This window comes from Natrix helvetica (assembly GCF_964273705.1).
Source record: "Natrix helvetica genome assembly, chromosome: 7".
In the NCBI taxonomy this organism is placed as follows: domain Eukaryota; kingdom Metazoa; phylum Chordata; class Lepidosauria; order Squamata; family Natricidae; genus Natrix; species Natrix helvetica.
The window spans coordinates 73,715,031-73,738,879 of NC_138558.1; the positions used below are offsets into that span (position 1 = coordinate 73,715,031).

Consider the following 23,849-nt stretch of genomic DNA (forward strand, 5'->3'; position numbering starts at 1 on the left):
GCCCTGTGTTAGTTTGAGATCCACTGTTTCTTGCAGGAAGGACAAATATCTACATAAAAGCCCCATTTTGGTGGTTGTTTTAAGGGTATTTGGGTAATTGGCACATTATTTTTTCTTGGCGCTACTTAAAAAAAAAATCCCACCATCTCTTTCGTTTTGCAAGGCGAGATCAAAAATAAAACCAGGATGCACACTGGAAATCACAGCTTTATTTTCATATGTTTAGGCATTGGTTAACAGGGTGCTTCATGCACATTAGGGAATAAAAATGCTTCTGCGCATGTGCAGAAGCAAAAAAACAAGATGGCAGCATCTATGGGGAGTTACTACCCATTCGGCCGAACGCCACCCTTGGGTTTTTTTTCCTTCGCCTTGCAAGAGTGGCGATGCGTGGGAAGGTAGGCACTTGTGGTACGAAGAAAAGGTGAAATATTTGAGCTGAGAGGCTTACAATCCCAGCTTAAGGCACATGAACTCTTTTGGGAAATATAAATACCAGTATTAGCACGTAGTCCTTTGAGGTAAAGCTATCGTTCAAGCCACAGGAGATATTTTCAAGGTTATTATTATTTAAGTAAATGACAGCCGTTGGGCAATGGTGGTGAACCTTCTCAGCTCCAAGTGCCCAAACCGTAACGGGCATGCATGCCCTCCGGAATGCTCGGAACCCGAAGACCAGCTGGCCAATGTGCACATGCCTGTTTTTGGGGCCATTTTTGGGACATTTTCCAGCGCGGAAAACAACCTGAAAATGGCCCAAAATACGGTCTGTTTTTGGGGTGTTTTCCAGGCCATGTTCAGGCGATTTTCCAGTGCCCACAAAGACCATCTGGCAACGGTGCACGTGCCCACAGAGAGGGCTCTGCGCGCCATCTCTGGCACGCATGCCATAAGTTCGCCATCATGGCTTTAGGGTTTTCTGCCTAAGCCGGGGGCTGGACTAGAAGACTTCCAAGACCTCCCTTCCAATTCTGTTATTCTATGTTCTAAAATGTGAATATTTTGGTTTAGAGTTTCAAGATCTGCTGGTGAAAGATTATCCTTAAAGGCACCGGAATTTGCTCACTGAAATAGCAGTCACAAATCGTATCTGAACTTTGCCACATGAATTGCAGGTAGTCCTTGATTTACGACAGCTTGTTTAGTGACTGTACTTAGTTCCCACGAACCTATCTTGGGGGGGGGGGGGTATTTGCAATCCAGGTCCAACATTCCAATGGCCCCCAGAGGTCACCTGACCATAACTTTACAGCCATTTCGGGCATCTCACAGTCAATTACCCCCCCAATTTCCCAGCCTGTGCTTACAGTTTTCACTTAATGATTGCAGAGTTTGCTTAACAACAGTGCAAAAAAAAAAAAAAGGTTGCAAAATGAGGTCGGTCATGCAATTGACTCACCTTACAACCGACACGTAATGGGTAGGCGCCATTATGTCGCAACTCAAGGACTACCTGTAATACACAGTCCGCCCTCCTGAGCTGGGATTCTAGAAGGTTCCACTTAAAACAGCTGGGAACCCAGTGAGCTGCATTTGCACACTGGCATTCAACCCATGTCTCCCTGTTGCAACAAGGTTTGGGGGACAAACATCTTGGGGCATGATTGTATCCCCCCCATTACAAAAAATGGATTTGGGGAACAGAAAGGGGATTAAACCACATTACAAGGTAGTGTAAAAATGAGAGCTTTGTTCATTTTGACCTTGATTTCTTTTTTGACCCAACCCGAGTGTCCCTAAAAAGCATACTGTGTTACCCCCAAAATAAGACAGGGTCTTATTTTCTTTTGACCCCCGAAATAAGCGGTTGGCCTTAATTTCGTGGAGGTCTTATTATTTTTGAGGTCCAGGAGGCGGCGAGCGTGGTAACCTCATGGCTGCTGCTGTGTTGCAATATTTTCGGGAGGGCTTAATTTTAGCGCATGCGCTCAAAAGCCCAATTGGGTTTATTATCTGGGAAGGTCTTATTTTTGGGGAAACAGGGTACAGAGACACCCCAAAATACCTATGGAAAAATGGCCTCTGCAGCTGCAGGATATTTGGAAAATGGTGGAAGCAGAAATCAGTCAAAACCGAGTTAAACAAAATACGATTACTTCATCTGATCCCCCAAGGCTGACCCTAGCTTGCTCAAAAAAACTATCGTTTAGATAGGATGTCTGTGGAGATTCTCAGACATCCAGGTCATGTTTAGTCCAAACGTGCTTTTTCTTGGTTTTCCTTGAAGGCTTCTCATCCAAGACGATTCTTCAATTCTGAAACTGAAGAAGCTTCTTGAATGAGAAGCAAAATGTCTTCAAGGAGAACAAAGGCAACAAAACAGTTTTGAGATGACTGATTTAGAAGCTACTATTGATGCCTCTCCTTCAAGGCCTCTTTGATCTGGAAATGCAGACTTTGGATAAATACACATTTAGGAGCCGATGATTATATTCTATTTTACGGAGAGCCCTTTCATTCTTACATTAGTTTTTAAGCTAGGAATGAAGTCAGAGTCAGAATGCTGTCTGGGGCATTCTGGGAGTTGAAGTCTACTCATCTTAAAATTGCCGCGGTTAAGCCAGATAAAATGAGTGCTGTTTTCACATGGATGAAAAGTTTCAGGACCTTTTTTTTTTTTTTTTTTAAAAGCCATTGAAAGAGAATGGCTAAATAAACCATGATTCTATGCTTGAATAAACCCTGAGCTTCAGGATAGGACAGGACCAAATGTCTACTATCTCCAATGTTAAACTAACCATGCTCGAAAAACAAAATGAAACCTACAGCTAGGTTGCTTTGATTGTCAACAATCAAAGCCCTCTCAAAGTTCACATATTGTGCGTTGTTGTTGTTTTTTCATCATAGGAGTATCAGCCTTTGTAATAAATGAAAAAATGATATTTTTTCCTAAGACACCAATGACTTATGCACTGAGGGTGAAAATGAAAAAAAAGAAAAAAAAAGAACGTGACTCTCTAGATTAGAGAACGCAAAATAAAAATTAGCCTTAACATTAAATATCGTTTTAACAAGATCTGGTATTTAATGGGAGGTCTCTACAAGACACTTGTGGCTCTAGATCATACCGAAATCTCATAATGCAGAGGTCTCAATAATTTTCAAATTGCACTTTCCAGTTTCACTTCTTAAATAAAATACACATTTGTAAGTCTGTCTATATCTATCTATCTATCTATCTATCTATCTATCTATCTATCTATCTATCTATCTATATCTCTTTTAAAAAAAAATCTCTTGCATTATGGTTTAAATATCGAATATAGTCTTCAAAATATATTGTTTTAAAAAACTTTCCCCCTACCTGCTTCGGCTCACTTTTTTTTTTTAATATTAACTTGATATATTATTCAAGGCCCTACAAAATAGACAATTCTGGAGTGCAGGACTTAACTAAAAAAATAACCTTCATAGCACAAACGCAGTGAAAATAAAACGGCTGAAAGAAAGAAAGAAAGAAAGAAAGAAAGAAAGAAAGAAAGAAAGAAAGAAAGAAAGAAAGAAAGAAAGAAAGAAATCTACAACGGAATATAAACCTGTAAGGGGAAGCACAGCTTTCAAAAACCAGCCATGTTAGAAATGTAGGAATTTGCATTACGTTTTTTTCTCTTCCTTTCTTAAAAAAAAACCCAAAAAATCGAAAGGCCTACAAAGTTAGTAAAAACTTCATCTGTATAAAAGATTTCAAACATGATGCTGTATCGGTGAGAAACTTCACGTTCAGGTTTTTATCCTCCGTTTACTGACATCCAAGCATGAAATTCTACAGTATTTTCTTCATAAATAGTAAAATGTTCCTTCAGCTTCGACCAGCCGTGACCCCCACCCACCCCTCTGGTCAGCAAGTCTCAGTAGGTTTGATAGATATCATGGATGGGGATTTGAATGGCGGTAGCTGGAAATGCTTGCGGGATGTACCCCGCGTATCCCCCATAAGCGGCAGCAGCGGCGGCAGCAGCCGCGTTCTTCTGTAGTGTGGCAAATGTGGTGGCGGTCGCAGGAGTTGCAAATGGAACATAGCCTGCGCCATAGATCCCTGCGGCTGGAATTCTCTGCATACTAGGCGCCATGGCGTACACAGGAGTTATCGGACGGCCCTGCCGGAGAGAGCATTCAAGAGTTAAAATCACGCCACCATCTGTAAAGGAACTAGATTTCCCCTAAGGGTGTCGGAAAACCAAGGTTCGATCCTAGGTAGAGGCAGATATTTCTCTCTCTGGGCACAATGAGAATATATCTGCTGAACAAAACTCTGCATCGGCAACAGGAAAGTCATCCGGCCAGTAAACACTCTGCTAGATGCATTCAGTTGCCCAGACTCCACCCTGCAAGGGATTATCATGTTGTTAAAAGAATGTCAGAAAACCAAGGTGGCAGCCATAACAAAATTGTAGTTTCTAGATTCCAATATCTGCCTACTACTGTGTTTCCCTGAAAATAAGACAGGGTCTTATTTTCTTTTGACCCCCAAAATAAGCGCTTGGCCTTATTTTCGGGGAGGTCTTATTATTTTTGAGGTGCAGGAGACGGCGAGCGTGGTCACCTCGTGGCTGCTACTGTGTTGCAATATTTTCAAGGAGGGCTTATTTTCAGGGGAGGGCTTATTTTAGCGCATGCGCTCAAAAGCCCAATTGGGCTTATTAACTGGGGGGGGTGTCTTATTTTCAGGGAAACAGGGTACAGGTAGACCTGGTCTTACAATGATTCATTTAATGATCATCCGAAATTACAACAGCAGTGAAGAAAGTGCCTTGTGGCCAATTTTCACACTTAAGCACCGTTGCAGTATCCGCATGGTCCCATGATTAAAATTCAGATGTTTGGTAACAGGCTCGTATTTACGACGGTCGTAGTGTCCCCTTTTTACGACCTCCTGACCAGCAAAGTCAAGGGGGATGTCAGGTTCGCTTCACAGCCGTGTGAACAATTTAACAACGGCCGTGATTCACTTAACAAATGTCGCAAGGAAAGCCGTAAAATGAGGCCAAACCCACTTAACAAATTTCTCACTTAGCAACATAAACGTTGGACCCCACTGCGGTTGTAAGTCAAGGACTACCTGTATTTGCAAGGCAAGAAGTCTCCTTCTCTTAATACGAGCCGGTGTTCTCTTACTCGCAGGAATAGAAAGGGCTGATGTTTCTACACCTTCTTGAAAGTCTCAAAAAAGCATACCTGGAAAGGAGGCGGAGTGGACACTGCAGGTATGACAGCACCTGTTGCTACTGCAGCGGCCGCGGCGGCGCTTGCTGGATCCTGCTGGACGCTGATAGGACTGATGAGATGTTCCATTGCATGGATCTTCCCATCGTCGATCACCTTGGTGGCCGGTGTGGCTTGGAACATGGAATATTGGGTTCCAATGGTTGGAATTGCCACTGCAACAGATCAAAGAGGTCAGGTTAGGATGGGCATTAACATTTCAGCTTTCAATCTACAGCGGAAGTCCACCTTGGAAGGAGGGAGGGCGGGTGGGCCCTCTGGAGCACCGTATCGGAACGGTACCTGGTGCTCCCAGCAGGCACCAGTACGCCTGTACCGGGGTGTACTGGTCGTATCCCACCACTGGTGCACTTGGAAAAGAGCGTAACAGAATAACAGAGTTGGAAGGGGCCAGAGGTGGGATTGAAAAATTTCAGCAACCGGTTCTCTGCTCAGTTGCTGTGTGGGCGTGGCCATGGGGGCTTGGCCTAGTTGGCCTCCTGCACCATAGGGGGATGCTCTTGCACTCCCCAGGCTCCGGAGGCTTTCCTCAAGCTTCCAGGAGGGCAAAAACTGCCTCCCTGGGCTCTGGTGGCCCTCTGGTGGCTGGAAACGGACCTGTTTCTGGACTTCCGGCACTTCCGGCAGGCCCGTTTTTCACCCTCCCAGAGCATCCTGCACTTATCCGGCATCCAAAAAAGGCCACATGGAGACTCCTGGGAGGGGAGGGGAGGGGCGGGCGGGATCAGCCAGTCCTTGCAACTACCAGTTTGGTGAACAAGATTAAATTGACATCCGGTTAGCCCGAACTGGTCCGAACCGGCTGAATCCCATCCCTGGAAGGCACCTTGGAGTCCAACCACCCTGCTCAAGCCGGAGACCTGATACTGGCAGCCCCCAAAATCTTGGGCACCAGGGACCAGTCCCATGGAGACAGGTTTTTCCATGGACTGGAAGGGGCTTCCTTTTGTGCGCTGGTTGCATCCTGTAGATGGGGTTATCCTTGTTTGCATGGCCTGATTTCTGGCATGCCGTGGCCTGGTGCCAGTCCACAAACTGGGGGGTTGGGGATCCCTGTCCTATACCATATTAGATAAATGGCTGTCTCATCTCTTCTTGAAAAACCTCCAATGATGGAGCACCCACAACCTCTGGAGGCAAGCTGTTCCACTGGTTAATTGTCCTCACTGTCAGGAAATTTCTCCTTAGCTCTGGGTTAGCTCCAGGGGTGGGATTCAGCCGGTTTAGACCGGTTCGATTGAACCGGATGCTAATTTTACATCTGGTTTGCTGATCCGATAGTTGCAAGACTGGCTGGCCCCGCCCTCCCCTCCCCTCCCAGGAGTCTCCACGCAGCCTGATTTGGATGCCAGGTAAGTGCAGGGCCCATGCGGCAGTTCTGGGAGGGCAAAAAAAGCTCTGGAAGTCTGGAAACGGGATCGTTTCTGCCTTCCGGAGCCCAGTGAAAGCTGTTTTTGCCCTCCTGGAGGCTCAAAAAGACCCTCTGGAGCCTGGGGAGGGTGAAAACACATGCCGCGCCATGGTGCAGGAGCATGAGTAGGCTGCTCCCACCATGGCCACACCAACTCAACAACTGGGCAGAGAACCGGTTGCTAAACCTTTTGAATCCCACCCCTCGTTGGTTCTCTCTTTGCTTAATTTTCATCCATTGCTTTTTGTCTGCCTTCTGGTGCTTTGGTCCCCTTCTTCTTTGGGGAAGTCCCTCAAATATTGGACGACTGCTATCATGTCACCCATGACAGCAGGTTTAACTTTTTTCGTGCTAGGAAATCGTGCAGCCGTAGGCCTCACTTCTGCATATTGGACTCCAAACCATAAGGAAATCTCTCCACTTCTCCATATTTGTCAGCAAGAAAGAGGAAAGGAGCTCGGCAAAATTTGCCATCGCACAGAAAATATTACATAATGGATTTCAAAAATAAGATGTGACGGATCTCCAAAATATTAAACTACGGGCATTCTAATCTTGGCAACTTTAAGACTTGTGGACTTCAACTCTTGGACTTCCCCAACCAGCATAGTTGGACACCCCTGTATTAAATTGTTACTTATACCCTGTTTTCCCCCAAAATACGACCTCCCTGGATAATAAACCCAATCGGGCTTTTGAGCGCATGTACTAAAATAAGCCCTCCCTGAAAATATTGCAACAAAGTAGTAGCTGTGAGGTGACCATGCCTCCTGCACCTCAAAAATAATAAGGCCTCCCCGAAAATAAGGCCACACGCTTATTTCGGGGGTCAAAAGAAAATAAGACCCTGTCTTATTTTCAGGGAAACACAGTAGATCTGGTTATCTAATTATTCCCATGAGTAGTTGTCAGACTGGGAAGATTCCTGTATTACAGGCAGAATGTAATAAAGTATTTAACTTGAACTTTCCATGTGGGGTCTGATTGTTAGTGCCTGACAGGCATGTACCCAGTAGTGAAATCTCATTTTTTTTACTACCGGTTCTGTGGGCGTGGCTTGGTTGGTGGGCATGGCTTGGCGGGGTCTTGTGACTATGTAATCATGTAACTGGAGAATCAAAAGACAGAAACTCACTTTAACAATGTCCTGCTGGAGCAGGGTTGGATTAGATGACCTCCAGGTCCCTTCCAGCCCTGGATTATCCTTTGAAGCTGTGTTTAGTGCCAGGTTTGTAGTCCTTCCTTCCTCTCTCTTTTCCTTCCCTCCCTTTCTTTCCTCTTTCTCTCTTTCCTTTTTTCCCTGTTTTTGACCCCCCCCCCATTTTTGGCTGTGCGATGTGTGATCGTCGCAATTTTTTTAAAAAAAACTATATTTTAGTATTTTTTACTACTGGTTCTGTGAAACAATAGCATTTTTTACTACTGGTTCAGGTGAACCGGCCCGAACTGGTAGCATTTCGTCCCTGCTTGTACCCCTCCAACCAGAACAAGAGGGTCCACCAGCATGAGAGAACCAACTCAATTTTCTTTAAATCCTTTCCCATTGTCTTTTTCTCACCCTAAGAATCATATTTCATACTTCATCAAGCAGCATCGAGTTTCTGGGTGTGCAGCTAACAAGTAGGCTGGCTCGGTCACTCAACAGTGAGACACTGTGAAACGGGCACAGCAAGACCCACATTTTCTGCATCGCATGAGAACAGTACATCTTCCTTCCCCTGTCCTCACCACTTTCTATAGCGAACATCCTATTGTACTGCATTACAGTCGGGATTGGAAGCCTTACTGCTTCAGACAGGTACATCTTCCTTCCTCTGTCCTCACCACCTTCTATAGCGAGCATCCTATTATACTGCATTACAGTCGGGATTGGAAGCCTTACTGCTTCAGACAGGTACATCTTCCTTCCTCTGTCCTCACCACTTTCTATAGTGAGCATCCAATTATACTGCATTACAGTCGGGATTGGAAGCCTTACTGCTGCAGACAGGAAGGCAGTTCAGAGAGTGGTGAGAACAGCAGAAAAGATTATTGGTAGTTCACTCACTTCTATCCAAGACATGGCATAGAAGTGATACTTGAGCAAAGTTGGCAGGATTGTCTGGGCCACTACATGTCCCTTTCATGCCCTGTTTCCCTTGTTCCTTTCTAGGAGGTGGTATCTGAAGCAGAACATGCAAATTCAGCCACATTTTGTTCAACCTTGCGGACACTCAAGCTTCCTCTTCCACGTATTCAAGATGGGCGGCGATTAACATATATATGTATTTATATGTATGGGATATATATATATATCCGGGGGGGGGGCTTCAAAAATTTTAGCCAGGGGTTCCCTGCCTGGTTGCTTGGTAGGGTGGCCATGGTGGGTGTGGCCTAGTCAGCCTCCTGCACCATGATGGGGGAGGGGCATTTTTGCCCTCCCCAGGCTCCGAAAGCCCACCTGAGGCCGTAAACAGGCCAGTTTCCAGCCTCCCTGAACTTCTGGTAGGCCCATTTTTTTACCCTCCCCAGGCCTCCAAGTGCACCCTACACGTACCTATATCCAAAACAGGATGCGTGGGGACTCCTGGGACGGGTGCAAAGGTGCGTTCCTACCGGTTCGGACCGGTTCAGTTGAGTAGGTAGTCACTCGGCCTGCCACGCCCCCAAACCAGTTCTGTCAGCGCTGCCGTAGGTCCCGCCATCTTGTTATTTTCTTCTGCGCATGCGCAGAAACATTTTTTTTACTACTGTTACATGCGCGCATAGCACACATCAAGCAAGTGCACCTGAAGCGCGCCCCTGAGCAAACCAGCAGTAGCAGAAGCCGGAACTCACCCCTGGAGGGGAGGGGCGGGGCCAGCCAGGAACGGGATTTGCGGGTTCTCCAAACTGCACAGAATCTGTAATATATCCCACAGTAAAAAGCGACAATAAAGGTTATCCATCTACTGACCTGTTCCCGGTTTAATTGCCATGGAGCTGACTGCAGGCAATTCCAGATTGGGCATCATCTCGTAACCTTTTTCTTGCTGTTTCCCTTTTCCTTCGTGGTATCTGCTATAGATGCCGCGGCCTGCGGAGTAGCCCCCCAGGTAGGATCCTCTTGGGCCAGGCACACGGTTGCCTGCTGCGCCCCGTCCTCTGCCTCTAATGCTGCCTGCTTGTAAGTCAAATAAAAGATAAACAAAAATAAAAATGCCAAACAGGTAAGTTACACTTGGAACCAGCCAGTGCGTTCGCCCAAAAAGGCAACTAAAATGTAAGAAGAGAAAGGGAAAAAAAGAAAAGATGTTTCAAAACTCAGAAAACACGCTGCCCCATTCCTAATACGGAGCACGACCTCCAGGAATTGCAAAGATTTGGAAAATACTATCTGTTTTTTTTTGGGGGGGGGGGATATTTTCTAGTTCCCATGCTCCAGAACCGGGGTCTTCAAACTTGGCAAATTTAAGACTTGGGGACTTCAACTCCCAGAACTTCCCAGCCAGCATGATTGGACACTTCCTGTGATATAGTGTTACTTATAGATCTGGATTCTTAAAGCCTTATCTAGTTATTCTCACGAGTAGCTGGCTGGGGGATTCTGGGAGTTGAAGTCCGCAGGTTTTAAGGTTGCCCCCTTTAAAGGCACCTCTAGAACTTAATTTTGCAGAATAAATCTCATGAGTTAACTCAGGAGGGCACAGACCCAACCTTGGCAAATTTAAGAGGGGTAGGAGCTGGTTGGGGATTTGAAGCCCACACAACATTGCTGAGGTCTAGAAACACTATTCTAGAAAGTTCAGAAGGGAGCCAAACTTGGGAGCGGAAGGGAGAACATGCTGTTCCAAAGAAGTCTGATCTATACCGGCGGGTGCTTTGAATCCTCTCGTATAAAGGGATGTGGGATATACCTTGAGATTCGGAGTCAAGAGAAGAAACACCTACAGTTGTGGCCAAAATTGTGGAGACCTTTTGGGGAAAGTGTGCAGTATTTTGGAGGTTTGATAGCTAATAACACCACTTTTATTTTGGAGTAGTACCATAAAAGTATATATCAATGGAAAGATCATTTAATCAAGAACGTAATGCAATAAAGTTTAGGAAAGATTTGCTATTAGAAGAGCAGTTATAAAGAAGAAAAGTGAAACACGTAGAAAAAAACGAGATACACAAAAACTATCACCATGTCAGTTAATACTTAGTTGGGTAACGTTTAGCATGAATGATGGCCTTACAACATCTTCCCAGTGAGTGAACCAAGTCTTTCAGTTCTGCAGCTGTTATAATGTGAAACCAAGATTGAGTGATTGCTTCTATTAACTGAATTTTATTGCTGGATATATTTGGCTATAACTTTTCGTAGAATACAGGTACTTGAACAAACTTTGTTGCATTACATTCTTGATTAAATTACCTTTTTCATTGATAATATAATTGTATGGTACCACTCCAAAAAAGAAAAGTGGTGTTATTAGCCATCAAACCTCAAAAATATACTTTCCCCAAAAGTTTTCCTCAATTTTGGCTGCTACTGTAGAAATAGCCGGATGAGAGAAGGTGAAGTCCACCGCCGAAGCTCAAAAGTGCTCAGACTGGAAATGTGATGAATTGCGGGAGAATTGCATTTTTCAGATTTGCAAGATTATATCAGCACAGCTTTTACAATAAAGTAGAATTCGCCCGTCTGGCCATCTTGGTAGCCTGCTCTTCCTAGTAAGGCGACCTCTCTCTTGCAAATCTGCAAGTACAGCTACTCCTCGTCTTACAAAAGCTCATTTAGCGACCGTTCAAAGTGACGTTGGCACCGAGAGAACGGGACTGCATAGTTACAACCTTTGTAAGCTCCTTCATGGCGTGATCAACATTCAGATGCATGGAAAGCGGTTCAGATGTATGACGCTGAAGGTCTTGCGGCCTCCTTTTGCGACTTTCTGACCAGCAATGGGGAAGCAAGATTCACTTAACAACCGGCTTACTAACTTATCAGCTGCAGTGAAAGGTTGCAAAACGGGGCCCAATTTTGGACTCTCCCCCTCCCTTCCCTTTCCCCTCTCTCCCTCTCTCCCTTTCTGTCTCTCTGTCCATCTCTTCTACCTTCTCTCTCCCTCTCTCCCTTTCCCACTCTCTATCCCTCTCTTCCACCCTCTCTCCCCTCTTCCACCCCCTCTCCTTCCCTCTCTGTCCCTCTCTTCCACCTTCTTTGTCCTTCTCTCCCCCTCTCTCCATCTCTCTCTCCCTTTCCCTCTCTCCCTCTCTTCCCCCCTCCCTTTCCCTCCCTGTCTCTCTCTTCCACCATCTTTGTCCCTTTCTCTCCCTCCATCTCTCTCTCCCTTTCCCTCTCTCCCTCTCTCCTTCCCTCCCTCTCCCTCCCTCTCCCTTTCTCTCTCTGTCCCTCTCTTCCACTCTCTCTCCCTCTCTCTCTCCCTTTCCCTCTCTCTGTCCCTCTTTCACCCTCTCCCCCTCCCATCCCTTTCTCTCTCCCTTTCCCTCTCTCCCTCTCTCTCCCCCTTCCCTGTTTCCCTGTCTCTCCCCCCCCTCTTTTCATTAATTTTTACCAAAGAAGTGTTTTGCAAGGCAAGGATAATCCAGATGGAAGGAAAACTGAAAACAGAGCAATAAAAAGGATCAGCAAATAGAAAAGAAAGGACAGGGGGGGGGGGGAATACCAAGAAGAAAAAGAAAATGCTAAAAAGAAATGATTTCCAATCTAATGGACAGTCACCTTTATATTTTATTCTCTCTTAAAGGTTATGTCTTAGCTGCCTTTCTATATTCCACTCTTCCTGATTCTCAAACTCATAAATCAAAAATTAAGGTGTTTCCCTCCTCCTCTTTTCAGCCAAAGAAAACCTGAACAAAATTACAAGTGCATTTTAATATTATGAATAAAAAAAAAAAGGGGGGGGGAGGAAGGGAATCGTTGCTCGATTGCCATCCAACGTTCATCCTGCAAAGGATTTGGGACTCACAACCTATTTTGTACGTGATTTCTCAGCTCAGCTACTTTCATTGCTACGAGACGGCAAGTGCAGTTTCCTGGAGCTATCGAGTTGTGTGTCCTCACCTAGCAACAACTGCAATCGAAAAGGTGCACAACCTGTTTTTGTCGCCTCCCGACGCCTTTTCTGACCTCAGGAAAGAGGGAAACATTTGCAAGCAGGAAATTCGTAGCCGCTTTCTTTTTTCTCTTCCCTTTCCTTCTTCTTTCTCTTCTTTCTTCTGCTTTCTCTAAATGTCACCTTGTGGTTTCCCCAAATGCACATTTGCCCAAAGTGCCATTGCAGCTAGGAAGAACTGCACAATAATTTTTTGAAAAAATTATTTTGTTTTAAATCTGCATTTCTGGGCAAGCTGTGCTGCCGTCGCAGTTTTCCCCCTTCCCCCCACTTCAAAAATTAAAAATCCCAACAACGTAGACCTCACCGCCGTTTGAAAGCAGAGCTTGAGGATTTTAACTGGCAAACCTTCAACTTTCTAGGTTCTACCATATCTCAAGGCCTAAAATGGACACCTAACATCAAAAACATCATCAAAAAAGCACAACAAAGAATGTTCTTTCTGCACCAACTCAGGAAGCTCAAACTGCCCAAGGACCTGCTGATTCTGTTCTACAGAGGAATGATTGAAGTCTGTCATCTCCACCTCCATAACTGTCTGGTTTGGCTCTGCAACCCAACAAGACAGACACGGACTTCAGAGGAGAATCAGAACTGCAGAAAAAACAATGGCTACCAACCGGCCTTCCATTGAGGACCATCTGTTCCTCCTTTCTCATATTGTAAGCGAAGAGCTGCAGGAACTGGGTTTGTCTAGCGTCCTGATGGTGAACCTGTGGCACGCATGCCAGAGGTGGCACGCAGAGCCCTCTCTGTGGGCATGCGTGCCATTGTCAGCTGCTCTTCTGGTTTTGCTGGCCAGCCTGTCTTCGCGCACGCTGGAGGGGGCCGGAAACTTGAAGACCAAGTGGTCGGCACACACATGCACACTGGCCAGCTAGTCTTCGGGTTTCCAACACTCCGATGCTCTGGCACTCCGGCGCATGTGTGCGTTCCAGTTTGGGCACTCAGTGCTGAAAAGGTTTGCCATCACTGGTCTAATCTAAAGGAGAAGGACTTGGAGTGACAGCCTGCTAACAAAAGTGGGTCTAGTCCAGGCTCTGGTTTTCCCAGTTGCAATGGATGGCTGTGAAGGTTGGACCACAAGGAAGGCTGAGCGCCAAAGAATGGAGGCCTTTGAACTCTGGTGCTGGAGAAGAAGACTCTTGCGTTGAGTCCCTTGGACTGCAAGGCCATCCAACCGGTCCGTCCTAGAGGAGATCAACCCTGACTGCTCTTTAGAAGGCCAGATCCTGAAGAGGAAACTCAAAGACTTTGGCCACCTAATGAGAAGGAAGGACTCCCTGGAGAAGAGCCTCATGCTGGGAAAGATGGAGGGCAAAAGAAGGAGGAGACGACAGAATGAGGTGGCTGGATGGAGTCACCGAAGCAGTCGGCGTCAGCTTCAATGGACTCCAGAGGATGGTAGAGGACAGGAAGGCCTGGGGGAACGTTGTCCTTGGGGCCGCGATGGGTCGAACATGACTTTGCAACCAACAACAACAACAAGATACCCAAAATACAGACTCTGGGAAAAATGCCTTAAGATGAATTCCACTATTATCAGCCCTTGGTAGCAGCAGCTCTCTTGGTGGATCCACTTCCACCTGGAGATTCCAGGGCCCCCTTCGGTGAGGAGACCACTCATTGGACCATCCATACACAAAGAGACAACATCTGCACACATACAGAAACATAAAAGAAAGAGAAAGGAAGCTGGGAGTGAACAGAAAAAAAAACCCATGAAAAACTAAGCATGATCTTTGGGCCACTGGAAACATAGAGGCGGACTAATGGAATGGCTCACAAACCGAGCCCCAAATTTCTGCTGCTAAGTGAGACGGTTGCTAAGTGAGTTTTGTCCCATTGTAAGATCTTTCTTGCCACAGTTGGTCAGTGAATCCCTGCAGTTGTTAAGTTGGTAACCTGGTTGTTAAGTGAGCCTGACTTGGCTTCTCAGAAGGTCACAAAAGGGGAACGCATGACCCCCGGGACACTGCAACCGTCGTACGTGTGAGTCAGTTGCCAAGGGTCTGAATTTTGATCACAGGACCATGGGGATGCTGCAAAAGTGTGAAAAGCGCTCCTAAGTCCTTATTTTTCCAGTGCTGTTGTAACCTTGAACCAGGGGTGGGTTCTGGCTGGCTTTACTGCTCGTTTGTTTACGCACGCACTTCCCACGTGCAAGCATGCAGAGTTCAATTAAAAACAAGATGATGGCACCAATGGCGCCAACCGGAGAATCGGTTCAGGGGCGTGGCAGATCTGGGTTGCTACCGATTCCAGCGACCCACACTGTCATACCACTACCGGTTTGGCCGAATCGGGCCGAACCGGTAGGAACCCCCCTCTGCTTTGCATGTCACTAAATGAATTGTTGTAACTTTATCTTGGAGAAATGTGAGGCTGGTCAGCTGGTTGAAGTTACAATACAATAGCAGAGTTGGAAGGGACCTTGGAGGTCTTCTAGTCCAACCCCCTTCCTAGGCAGGAAACCCTACACCACTTCAGAGAAATGGCTATCCAACATCTTCTCAAAGACTTCCAGTGTTGGGGCATTCACAACTTCTGGAGGCAAGCTGTTCCACTGATTAATTGTTCTCACTGTCAGGAAATTTCTCCTCAGTTCTGAGTTGCTTCTCTCCTTGATTAGTTTCCACCCATTGCTTCTTGTTCTACCCTCAAGTGCCTTGGAGAATAGCTTGATCCCCAAATCTTCTTTGTGGCAACCCCTGAGATATTGGAAGACTGCTATCATGTCTCCCCTAGTCCTTCTTTTCATTAAACTAGACATACCCAGTTCCTGCAACCGTTCTTCATATGTTTTAGTCTCCAGTCCCCTAATCCTCTTTGTTGCTCTTCTCTGCACTCTTTCCAGAGTCTCCACATCTTTTCTACATCGCGGAATTTTTTCTGAATTATTATTTTTTCTTGCTGGACCCCCTAATTACCAGAGAACACCATAGGAATTCGGTTCAGAGCTGGTTCACTTCTGAACGGACTCTTCTGACCAAATCAAGTATTTTTGAGCTGATGAGCAAAATGATGGATTTTTGCACAATGCATGCCTGCATTATTTTCTGCTAAGGCATCCAAGCCCATCAATTCCGTCTGACAACTCGTCTCAAACCCCGTGGGTGATCTTGACGACTTGCATCTGGAATCCCTTTCTGTGATAACTGTAAACACTAAATAAGACATCACTGCCCTGTTTTAGTTCGCCAGGGTATATTAGGGGATGGAGTCATTTGATTACACGCAAAACATTTCATTTATAGAGAGGGGAAACATCTCCGTAGACACCTGTTTATGTTCAAAACTTTTCAGAATGTCGTCTCTTTTGGGGTGACGACCCACGCAGAGCTGCCTCCATTCGTTTGCTACGGTAAAAACAGCAACAAAGCAAAACAAAACACCATCTAAATTGTGTCATCTAAAAACTTGCAAGAATGAAATGCAAGGTAGATCTATCAAAACATGACACAGATAGATAACCATTTCTTCTAGCCTACCTTGTTTCCCCGAAAATACGACAGGGTCTTATATGACCCACGAAATATGGCCTTGGGCTTATTAAAGGGGAGGGCTTATTATTTTTGGGTACGCTCTATAGTTGTGGGCTGCAGATCGTACAACCATAGAGCGTACTCCCAGAGTGGTATCCGTCCTCCGTTGCGGCTTCCAAAGCAGGAAGGTAGGATATTGCTCTGGGAGTATGCTCTATGGTTGTACGCTACCATAGAGCATACTTCCAGAGCGGCATCCGTCCTCCGTGCTTTGAAAAAAAACCCCAAGTGGCGGGCGGTGCCAGCAGCGGAAATGCCCTTCGCGTGAGCGGGGAGCAGAAAAGCCGCTGTGCAACCCCCCTCTCCAGCCATGCAGAGCCTCATTCACTCATCTAGGGGCATTCCGAAGGCACCGAGCTGCGGGAGGCGGAGGGCGGCGTTGCTTGGTGCCTTCCGGGTACTGCTAGTTCGGTCAGCGGCGCTGTACCTGGCTGGAAAGGGGGGTTGCCGGACGGCTGCTCGCAAGCTTGGTAACCTCATGGCTGCTGCATTGCTGCTGCGATAGCGCAACACAGCCATTCGACCCTGAGGCTGTGCCTGGCTCTTCGGAAGCCCGCTCGCAAGAGAGCAGCTGCCCAGCAACCCCCCGTCTTCAGCTTGGCACAGCGCCGCTGACCGACCTAGCAGTACCCCGAAAGCACCAAGCAACACGAGAGCCTTTGCCCCCACCTCGTTCCTGTGGCTTGGCGCCTTCGGAATACCGCTAGGTCGGCGAGCGGTGCTCTGCCTGGCCGGAGGGGGGGAATTGTCCAGGGGGCTTATTTTCGGGGGTGCGCTTATGTTTTTGCCCACGCGAAAAATGTGGCAAGGCTTTAGTTTCAGGACAGAATGTATTTTCGGGGAAACACGGTATTTATATGAAATAACTAAGAAATGGTTTTAAGCTATGGTATTCCCAGTTGCAATGGATGGCTGTGAAAGTTGGACCATAAGAAAGGATGAGCGCCAAAGAATGCAGGCCTTTGAACTCTGGTGCTGGAGAAGAAGACTCCTGCATTGAGTCCCTTGGACTGCAAGGCCATCCAACCGGTCAGTCCTAGAGGAGATCAACCCTGGCTGCTCTTTAGAAGGCCAGATCCTGAAGAGGAAACTCAAAGACTTTGGCCACCTGATCAGAAGGAAGAAGGACTCCCTGGAGAAGAGCCTCATGCTGGGAACGATGGAGGGCAAAAGAAGAAGGGAACGGCAGAGAATGAGGTGGCTGGATGGAGTCACTGAAGCAATCAGCTTGAGCTTAAATGGACTCCAGGGGATGGGAGAGGACAGGAAGGCCTGGAGGAACCTTGTCCATGGGGTCGTGATGGGTCGGACACGCCTTTGCAACTACCAACAACAAACTAAGAATGGAGAGTCAGCATGATCAATGAGCTCATATTCTCCCACAGAAATCAAGGGAGATATGCATTTCTGTGCCCAACTGGATAAACCTGGTGTAGCTTTAAAAAGAATAATAACATATTAACTCCTCCAACCTTCAAATTAGACATTGTACCGTTCAAACATGTTAGCCGAATGCAGTGGTGGGATTCAACCCATTGAACAACCGGTTCGCTGAAAATGTGAATACTGCTTCTCTGTGCTGTGCGCTTTCCGGATGGGACCTTAGAGGAAAGCGGCAGCTCACAGCTGCTAAGTTGCACAACAGATGCTCTCTCTCCCAGCAAGAGCAGCCGCAGAGAGAAGCAGCCATGGAGCGTCTCCATGAGCAACTGAGTCTCGGCAAGGGACGGCTGCAAGACCTCCACTGCAGTACTTTGGGTAAGAACTGTCAGGTAGTTTGAGGGAGGTGGCTGCATGTGGGTGGAGGGCCAGGGCAAGGCTGAAGCTGGGGAATGGCGCATTTCCCGACCTGGCCGAGGTGGGCGGTGAGCAGGCAGTGAGTGGGTGGCAGCTCCAGGGCAAGGCCGGAGCCAGGGAATGGCGTGCCGCTAAGCCCTGACCCGAGGTGAAGGGCAAGCAGGCAGCATGCTTACCTTTGGTGAGCAGAGCAGGCGAGGCACGGAGATTAGCTGGACTGTCTGGACCACATGGCGAAGGGAAGATAATATATAGCGCAGGGTGGGGTGGGGCAGGGCAAGGCAGGGCAGGATGGGTGGGGCCAGCCGGTGGTCGATTATACCGGTTCTCCGAACTGTGCAAAATCATAACAACCGGTTTTCCCAAACCAGTCCGAACTGGCTGAATCCCATCCCTGGCCGAATGGCTGAGCAATTTTATAGAAGTCACAAGGAAAAAAAAACATGTACTGCTTATGTAAAATATTGGCAAAATGTGTATCATTGTCAGAGAATAAGGTAGAGGTAATCCTCGACTTACGACCACAATTCAGCCCCAAATTTCTGTTGTTTAGCCAGATATTATTAAGTGAGTTTCTCCCCGTTTTATGACCTTTCTTGTTTCACGGTCGTTAAGTGAATCACTGCAGTTGTTAAGTTAGTAACAGAGTTGTAGAGTGGCTTCCCCGTTGTCTTTGCTTAACAGAAGGTTGCAAAAGGGGATCACACAACCCAGGACAACTGTCATAAACACAGGTCAGTGGCCAAGCATCTGAATTTTGATCACATGACCATGGGGATACTTCAGTGCCATTATAACTTTGAACGCTCACTAAGTGAACGGCTGTAAGTCGAGGACCACCTGTAGAAGAAACCTTCAAAATAAGAATTCTTAGCAAGTGTAGTTCATTTCTGCACACTCTGGATTTTGCTGTCAATTCCAGATTATCATCATTCATCATCATCATTTAACGACCCCATAATCCCTTGTGGGGAGGAGTCTGGGCAACTGAACAGAGCTAGCAGAGTGTTTACATGGCCGGATGCCTTTCTGTTGCCAATGCGGAGTTTTGTTCAGCAGATATATTCTCAGTGTGCCCAGAGAGAGAAATATCTGCCTCTACCTAGGATTGAACTCACGGCCTCCTGATTGTGAGGCGAGAGCTTCACCTCTAGGCCACCACACCACTCTTGCTGTCGATTCCAGATCACAGATTTTAAATCTGCTATGATCCCAAATGCTGGAAACTTACATTTCAGACTGAAAAGGTAAGGCATGTTAATTAATCACTCTGCCTCATTTATCGCATTTTACCCCAGAGGACAAAAAACAAGTAAGTAAAAGAAATTTACTCGCAGATTTTTTTAAAAGGTTGGTCATCTACCTTTGAATGCCACTGATGCAATAAATTTGAAGGACCACTAACACACATGATTTGGTCATGCCCTACTATCTCATTATTCTCAACATCCAGCTAGTATTTTAATATGATTAAGAAGCACAGATGATTGCATGGAATTCCTTGGAAGAGAAAAAGCACTTAACAGGGTTGAATCTTCCTGTTCAATGGATGAAATGCCTGCGAATTTACTGAAGCGTATTTATTTCGCCGATTTGCAAAATATCATGGGTAGACGATATCTCATGGTGGCAAAGGTTGAGCTTGATCCGATTAGAGTGAATAATACAAATATCGTCAACGAGAATGACTAGGAGCTTTCTCTTTCAAACGATTCCAATAAGACATTAAATCAATGGGCAAGACACATATATCACCTACTCATTGGGTCAAGTAAAGAATGATGATTTTGTTTAGGATTTTGCAAGACGACAAAAAAAAAAGATTGAGGTGGACCATCTGTGTCAAATCTCCAACTATAGTATCAAGTCAGTTGGTTACCTCTACTGTATGAGCAGATCTCTTGAAGTCTCGCATAAATATCTTTGGGTGGTTACAAACAGAAGTGTCCAGTCTATAAGAGATTATTAAATTATAAATAGTGTACTAAAATATGGGGTCCATATTTATAGCCCCTTGTCTCAACAACAGTTTTTCATGCAGGCTAATTTCCCCAAAAATTGATCCTCGGAGAGATAATATTTCTTACAGGGTGCAAGCTTTTTTTAAAAAAATAAATAAATAAAAGAAAAAGAAAATCTTTTGAAAATTTATCCTTAGTATGTCACAAATCGCCTCTAAAATCTTCAAATAAGTAGCGTCATTAGGAAAACAAGGTGAAAAACTCAACCGCTTGTCTAAATTAAAAATAAAATAAAATTCAAAATTCAGAAAAACCCATCAAGGCTTAGTTATAAATTATAATTCAGGTGAAGATTCATAAACTGAATGAAATGGAATTTATCGCAAATATTACCCTCAGCGAAAAGCGGTACAAGGTAATTTTGCATTGGAATATCTGTTTTTGAAAATAGATCAATCATATTAAAATTGCTGGAAAGAATCAAGGGTCATTTTATCCCCCCAGTCTTGGCAATGTCATATAAGTGCAACAATTCGGGAAGACAATTGACATATAAATAAATAATTATATATATGTATATGTATGTGTGTGTGTATGTTCCAATATAACTCTGGAACGCCTTGAGCAATTTCAACCAAACATAGTACACAGATGACTTACTCTCTGGAAACAAATACTGTGGGGGTAAGACACCCCTAACACCCCTCTGGGTGTGTGTTCTGTTAAGATACAGCCTGTTGTGCCTTAAAATGGCTTCTACTGTACTGCCATAAAATGGCTTCTTTGTGTAAGGCAGTGGAGTTGCCATGGTAATGGCTTCACAGTACTCCACAAGGGGGCTCCCTCTGGTAAGTGGGGAGATCCAACATTAGAAATTATGGACATTTCCCCCCCCCCCCCAATAAATAAATACGCGGGCAACGCCGGGTTATCGGCTAGTGACTTATATTAAACCTTTCTTTCTTGCCAACTGTTTCTCTGCTAAGTTTGATTAAGTTTATATTTCTACAAAGTAGGTGGAGAGTATATATCAGTCGTGACTAACCTTTTTTTGCTTGGGTGTCAAAACTGTGGGGAATGCAGGGGTGGGCATGCGCGGGCATGCCACGCCCACAATGCTATGACCCTGACACCAGTGCGCCTGCAAACACGACCAGCACTCCCCCCCCCACCACACTTTTGGCGTCCTTTTTTCACGCTCCCCAGGCTCCAGAGGCCTTCTAGGGCTAAAACAGCCTCCCCCCCTCGGGAGGCCCTCCGGAGGCTTCAGGAGCTTTCCAGAAGCCTCCGGAGCGTGAAAAACTGACCGTACCCATGCCATAGATTCACGGGTATATATGGTAACAATTGTCAGGATACCTGTTTTTCCTACCACAAAAACTCCTGTGGAAAAATAGTGGATTAGGCCAGCGGTTCCCAACTTTTTCTTCACTATGGATCCCAAGACTGAACTCGAGATATAAAATGTAAACAAAAAGAAAAAAAAGATGTAAAAAAAATTGTTTTGTATTTAAAATCCTGATACAGAATGTAATTGGAAATTACAGGTAGTCCTCAACTTATGACCACAATTGAGCCCAAAATTTTGGTTACTAAGTGAGGTTGCCCCATCATAAGACCTTTCTGGCCACAGTGTATCACTGCCGCTGTTAAGCTGGTAACCCAGTTGTTAAGTGAATCCCCATGGACCTTGCTTGTCAGAAGGTCGCAAAAGGAGATCAACGTGACCCCGGGACACTGTCCAACTGTCATAAATATGAGTCAACTGTCAAGCATCTGAATTTTGATCACATGGTCACGGGGTTGCTACAAAGGTTGTAAGTCTGAAACATGATCGTAAGTCACTTTTTTCCAGTGCCGTTGTAACTTTAAACGGTCACTAAATTTACTGTTGTAAGTCGAGGACTACCTATATTTATGGACCTTAATTCTGTGCATTTGCTGTACTGCATCTAAAGCAGGGGTGTCCAAACTTGGGAACTTTAAGACTTGTGGACTTCAACTCCCAGAATTCCCCAGCCAGCATTCTGGGAGTTGAAGTCCACAAGTCTTAAAGTTCCCAAGTTTGGACACCCCTGCTCTAAAGTCTAGGCTTTCTCTCAACATAGTTTTAAAATATTAGCTCTTGAATGATTTATGAGAGTATATATAACATAGATATAAATATATTATTATTATAAAGATAGGCTTTCTAAATTCCTATTAATAGTTCATTCTGATTATTATGTTAATTATTATTTTTTTGCTAATTATTGATTTGGTTTCAACAGTTAACATATAACATTATATCTATATCAATCATCTTCTTTTAATGAGCCTATAATTCCTTTTGGGGTGGATCCTGGGTAACTGAATGGAGCGGAGTGTTTACTGGCCAGATGCCTTTCCTGACACCAATATGGAGTTTTTTTCAGCAGATCTATTCTCATTGTGCCCAGAGAGAAATATCTGCCTCTACCTAGAATTGAACTCACAGCCTGATTGTGAGGCGAGAACTCCATTTCTAGGCCAACACACCATCTCTCTCTCTCTCTCCCCCTCCCTCCCTCCCTCCCTCCCTCCCTCCTCCCCTCTCCCTGCCTTTCCCTCTCTCTTTCTCCTCTCCCTCCTCTCCCTCCCCTCCCTATCCCCTCCCTCCCTTTCCCCCCCTCTCTCTCCCTCCCTCCCTTTCTCTCTCTCTCTCTCACCCTCTTCCCCTCCCCCCTCTCCCTTTCTCTCTCTAACTTTCCCCCCTCCCTTTTCCTCTCTCTCTATCTCTCACTCACCCACTTTCCCTCCCTCCCCCTCCCTCCCTCCTCCCCCTCCCTTCCTTTCTCTCTCTGTCTCTCACGCTCCCCCTCCCTTCTCCCTTTCCCCCCCTCTCCTCTCTCTCCCTCTCTCCTTATATGTGATTTCAAATGTGACTTGCAAATTCTTGTTCAATTTTGCACGGCGTTTAAAATCTCTATTTCTTTTGGCACTTTTAAATATCTGTTCAGGTACAATAAAATGAAATCAAATGGAAGAAATGTGTCATACGGGTGTTGGGACATAAAGATATTCCCATGTTGTTAAATCATTGACCTCAAATTGTGAACCTGTTTATGAACTTTGGATATCGTTTACACAAAAAGCAAGCAAAAAAAAAAAAGAGAGAGAGAGAGAGATTGTTAATTTTCCTGGATCAGTTGTCAAAGGTTGCTTGGTGGCCATTGAACTGACTTTTTATTATTTTATTATCTAGAAAGACTAGCTAATACGGTGTGATCTACGTAGCTGAAATTAAAATTTGTTCTTTAAAATTTAAGCTGGCTTATTCTATACTATTCAGCTGCTGCATGTCGCTTAGTCATTATTTCCTCCATTTTTCTTATACATTTTCTGGCAAATGGATAAATATTCTCCTATCCTTTAAGATAACAAAATTGCAACATCTTTAAAAAATGGACTTCATTAACTGATAGTAGAATTAAAAGTAAACCTACTTCTGGTTAAAAAAAAATCCACATTTGCTTTTCAGTGCTTCAGATAGTTCTCAACTTAAAACAGTTCACTTAGTGACTGTTTCAAGTTACAATGACCTTGAAAAAAGTGACTTATGACAAGGGTTGGGTTACTGCCGGCATTATTACCAGTTTGATGCCCGAAAAAAATTCTCTCTTTTCTTTTTCCATTTGTGTTGTGTATTGGCCTTTTAGTCACAACTGAGCTAGGCTGGAGACCAGAAGATGAAATATTTTTAGCCTGAAAAAAGTTGTACGCAACTTAAACAAGGTCAAAGGTCCACCTTCCCCAATCTGGGGCAACTGTCTTGACCACGGGGTTTAAGATTTCTAGGAACTGTATATGCCCG

General features: G+C 45.3%; 1 protein-coding gene across 14 annotated transcripts in view; it reads right to left on the bottom strand.

Moving 5' to 3' along the window:
* Positions 1 to 1,708: 1,708 nt before the first annotated feature.
* RBM47 (RNA binding motif protein 47) overlaps positions 1,709 to 23,849 on the bottom strand; it is a 92,305-nt gene continuing 70,164 nt past the window's right edge. For 13 of the 14 annotated variants that reach the window (XM_081958995.1, XM_081958997.1, XM_081959002.1 and 10 more), the window contains 3 exons: positions 9,570 to 9,776; positions 5,176 to 5,378; positions 1,709 to 4,097 (listed from right to left, as the gene is read on the bottom strand). In XM_081958995.1, coding sequence (XP_081815121.1) covers positions 3,849 to 4,097; positions 5,176 to 5,378; positions 9,570 to 9,776 — 659 coding nt within the window. In that variant the 3' untranslated portion in view covers positions 1,709 to 3,848. The remainder of the gene's footprint in view (positions 4,098 to 5,175; positions 5,379 to 9,569; positions 9,777 to 23,849) is intronic. The other variant, XM_081958994.1, reaches the window with a different exon arrangement.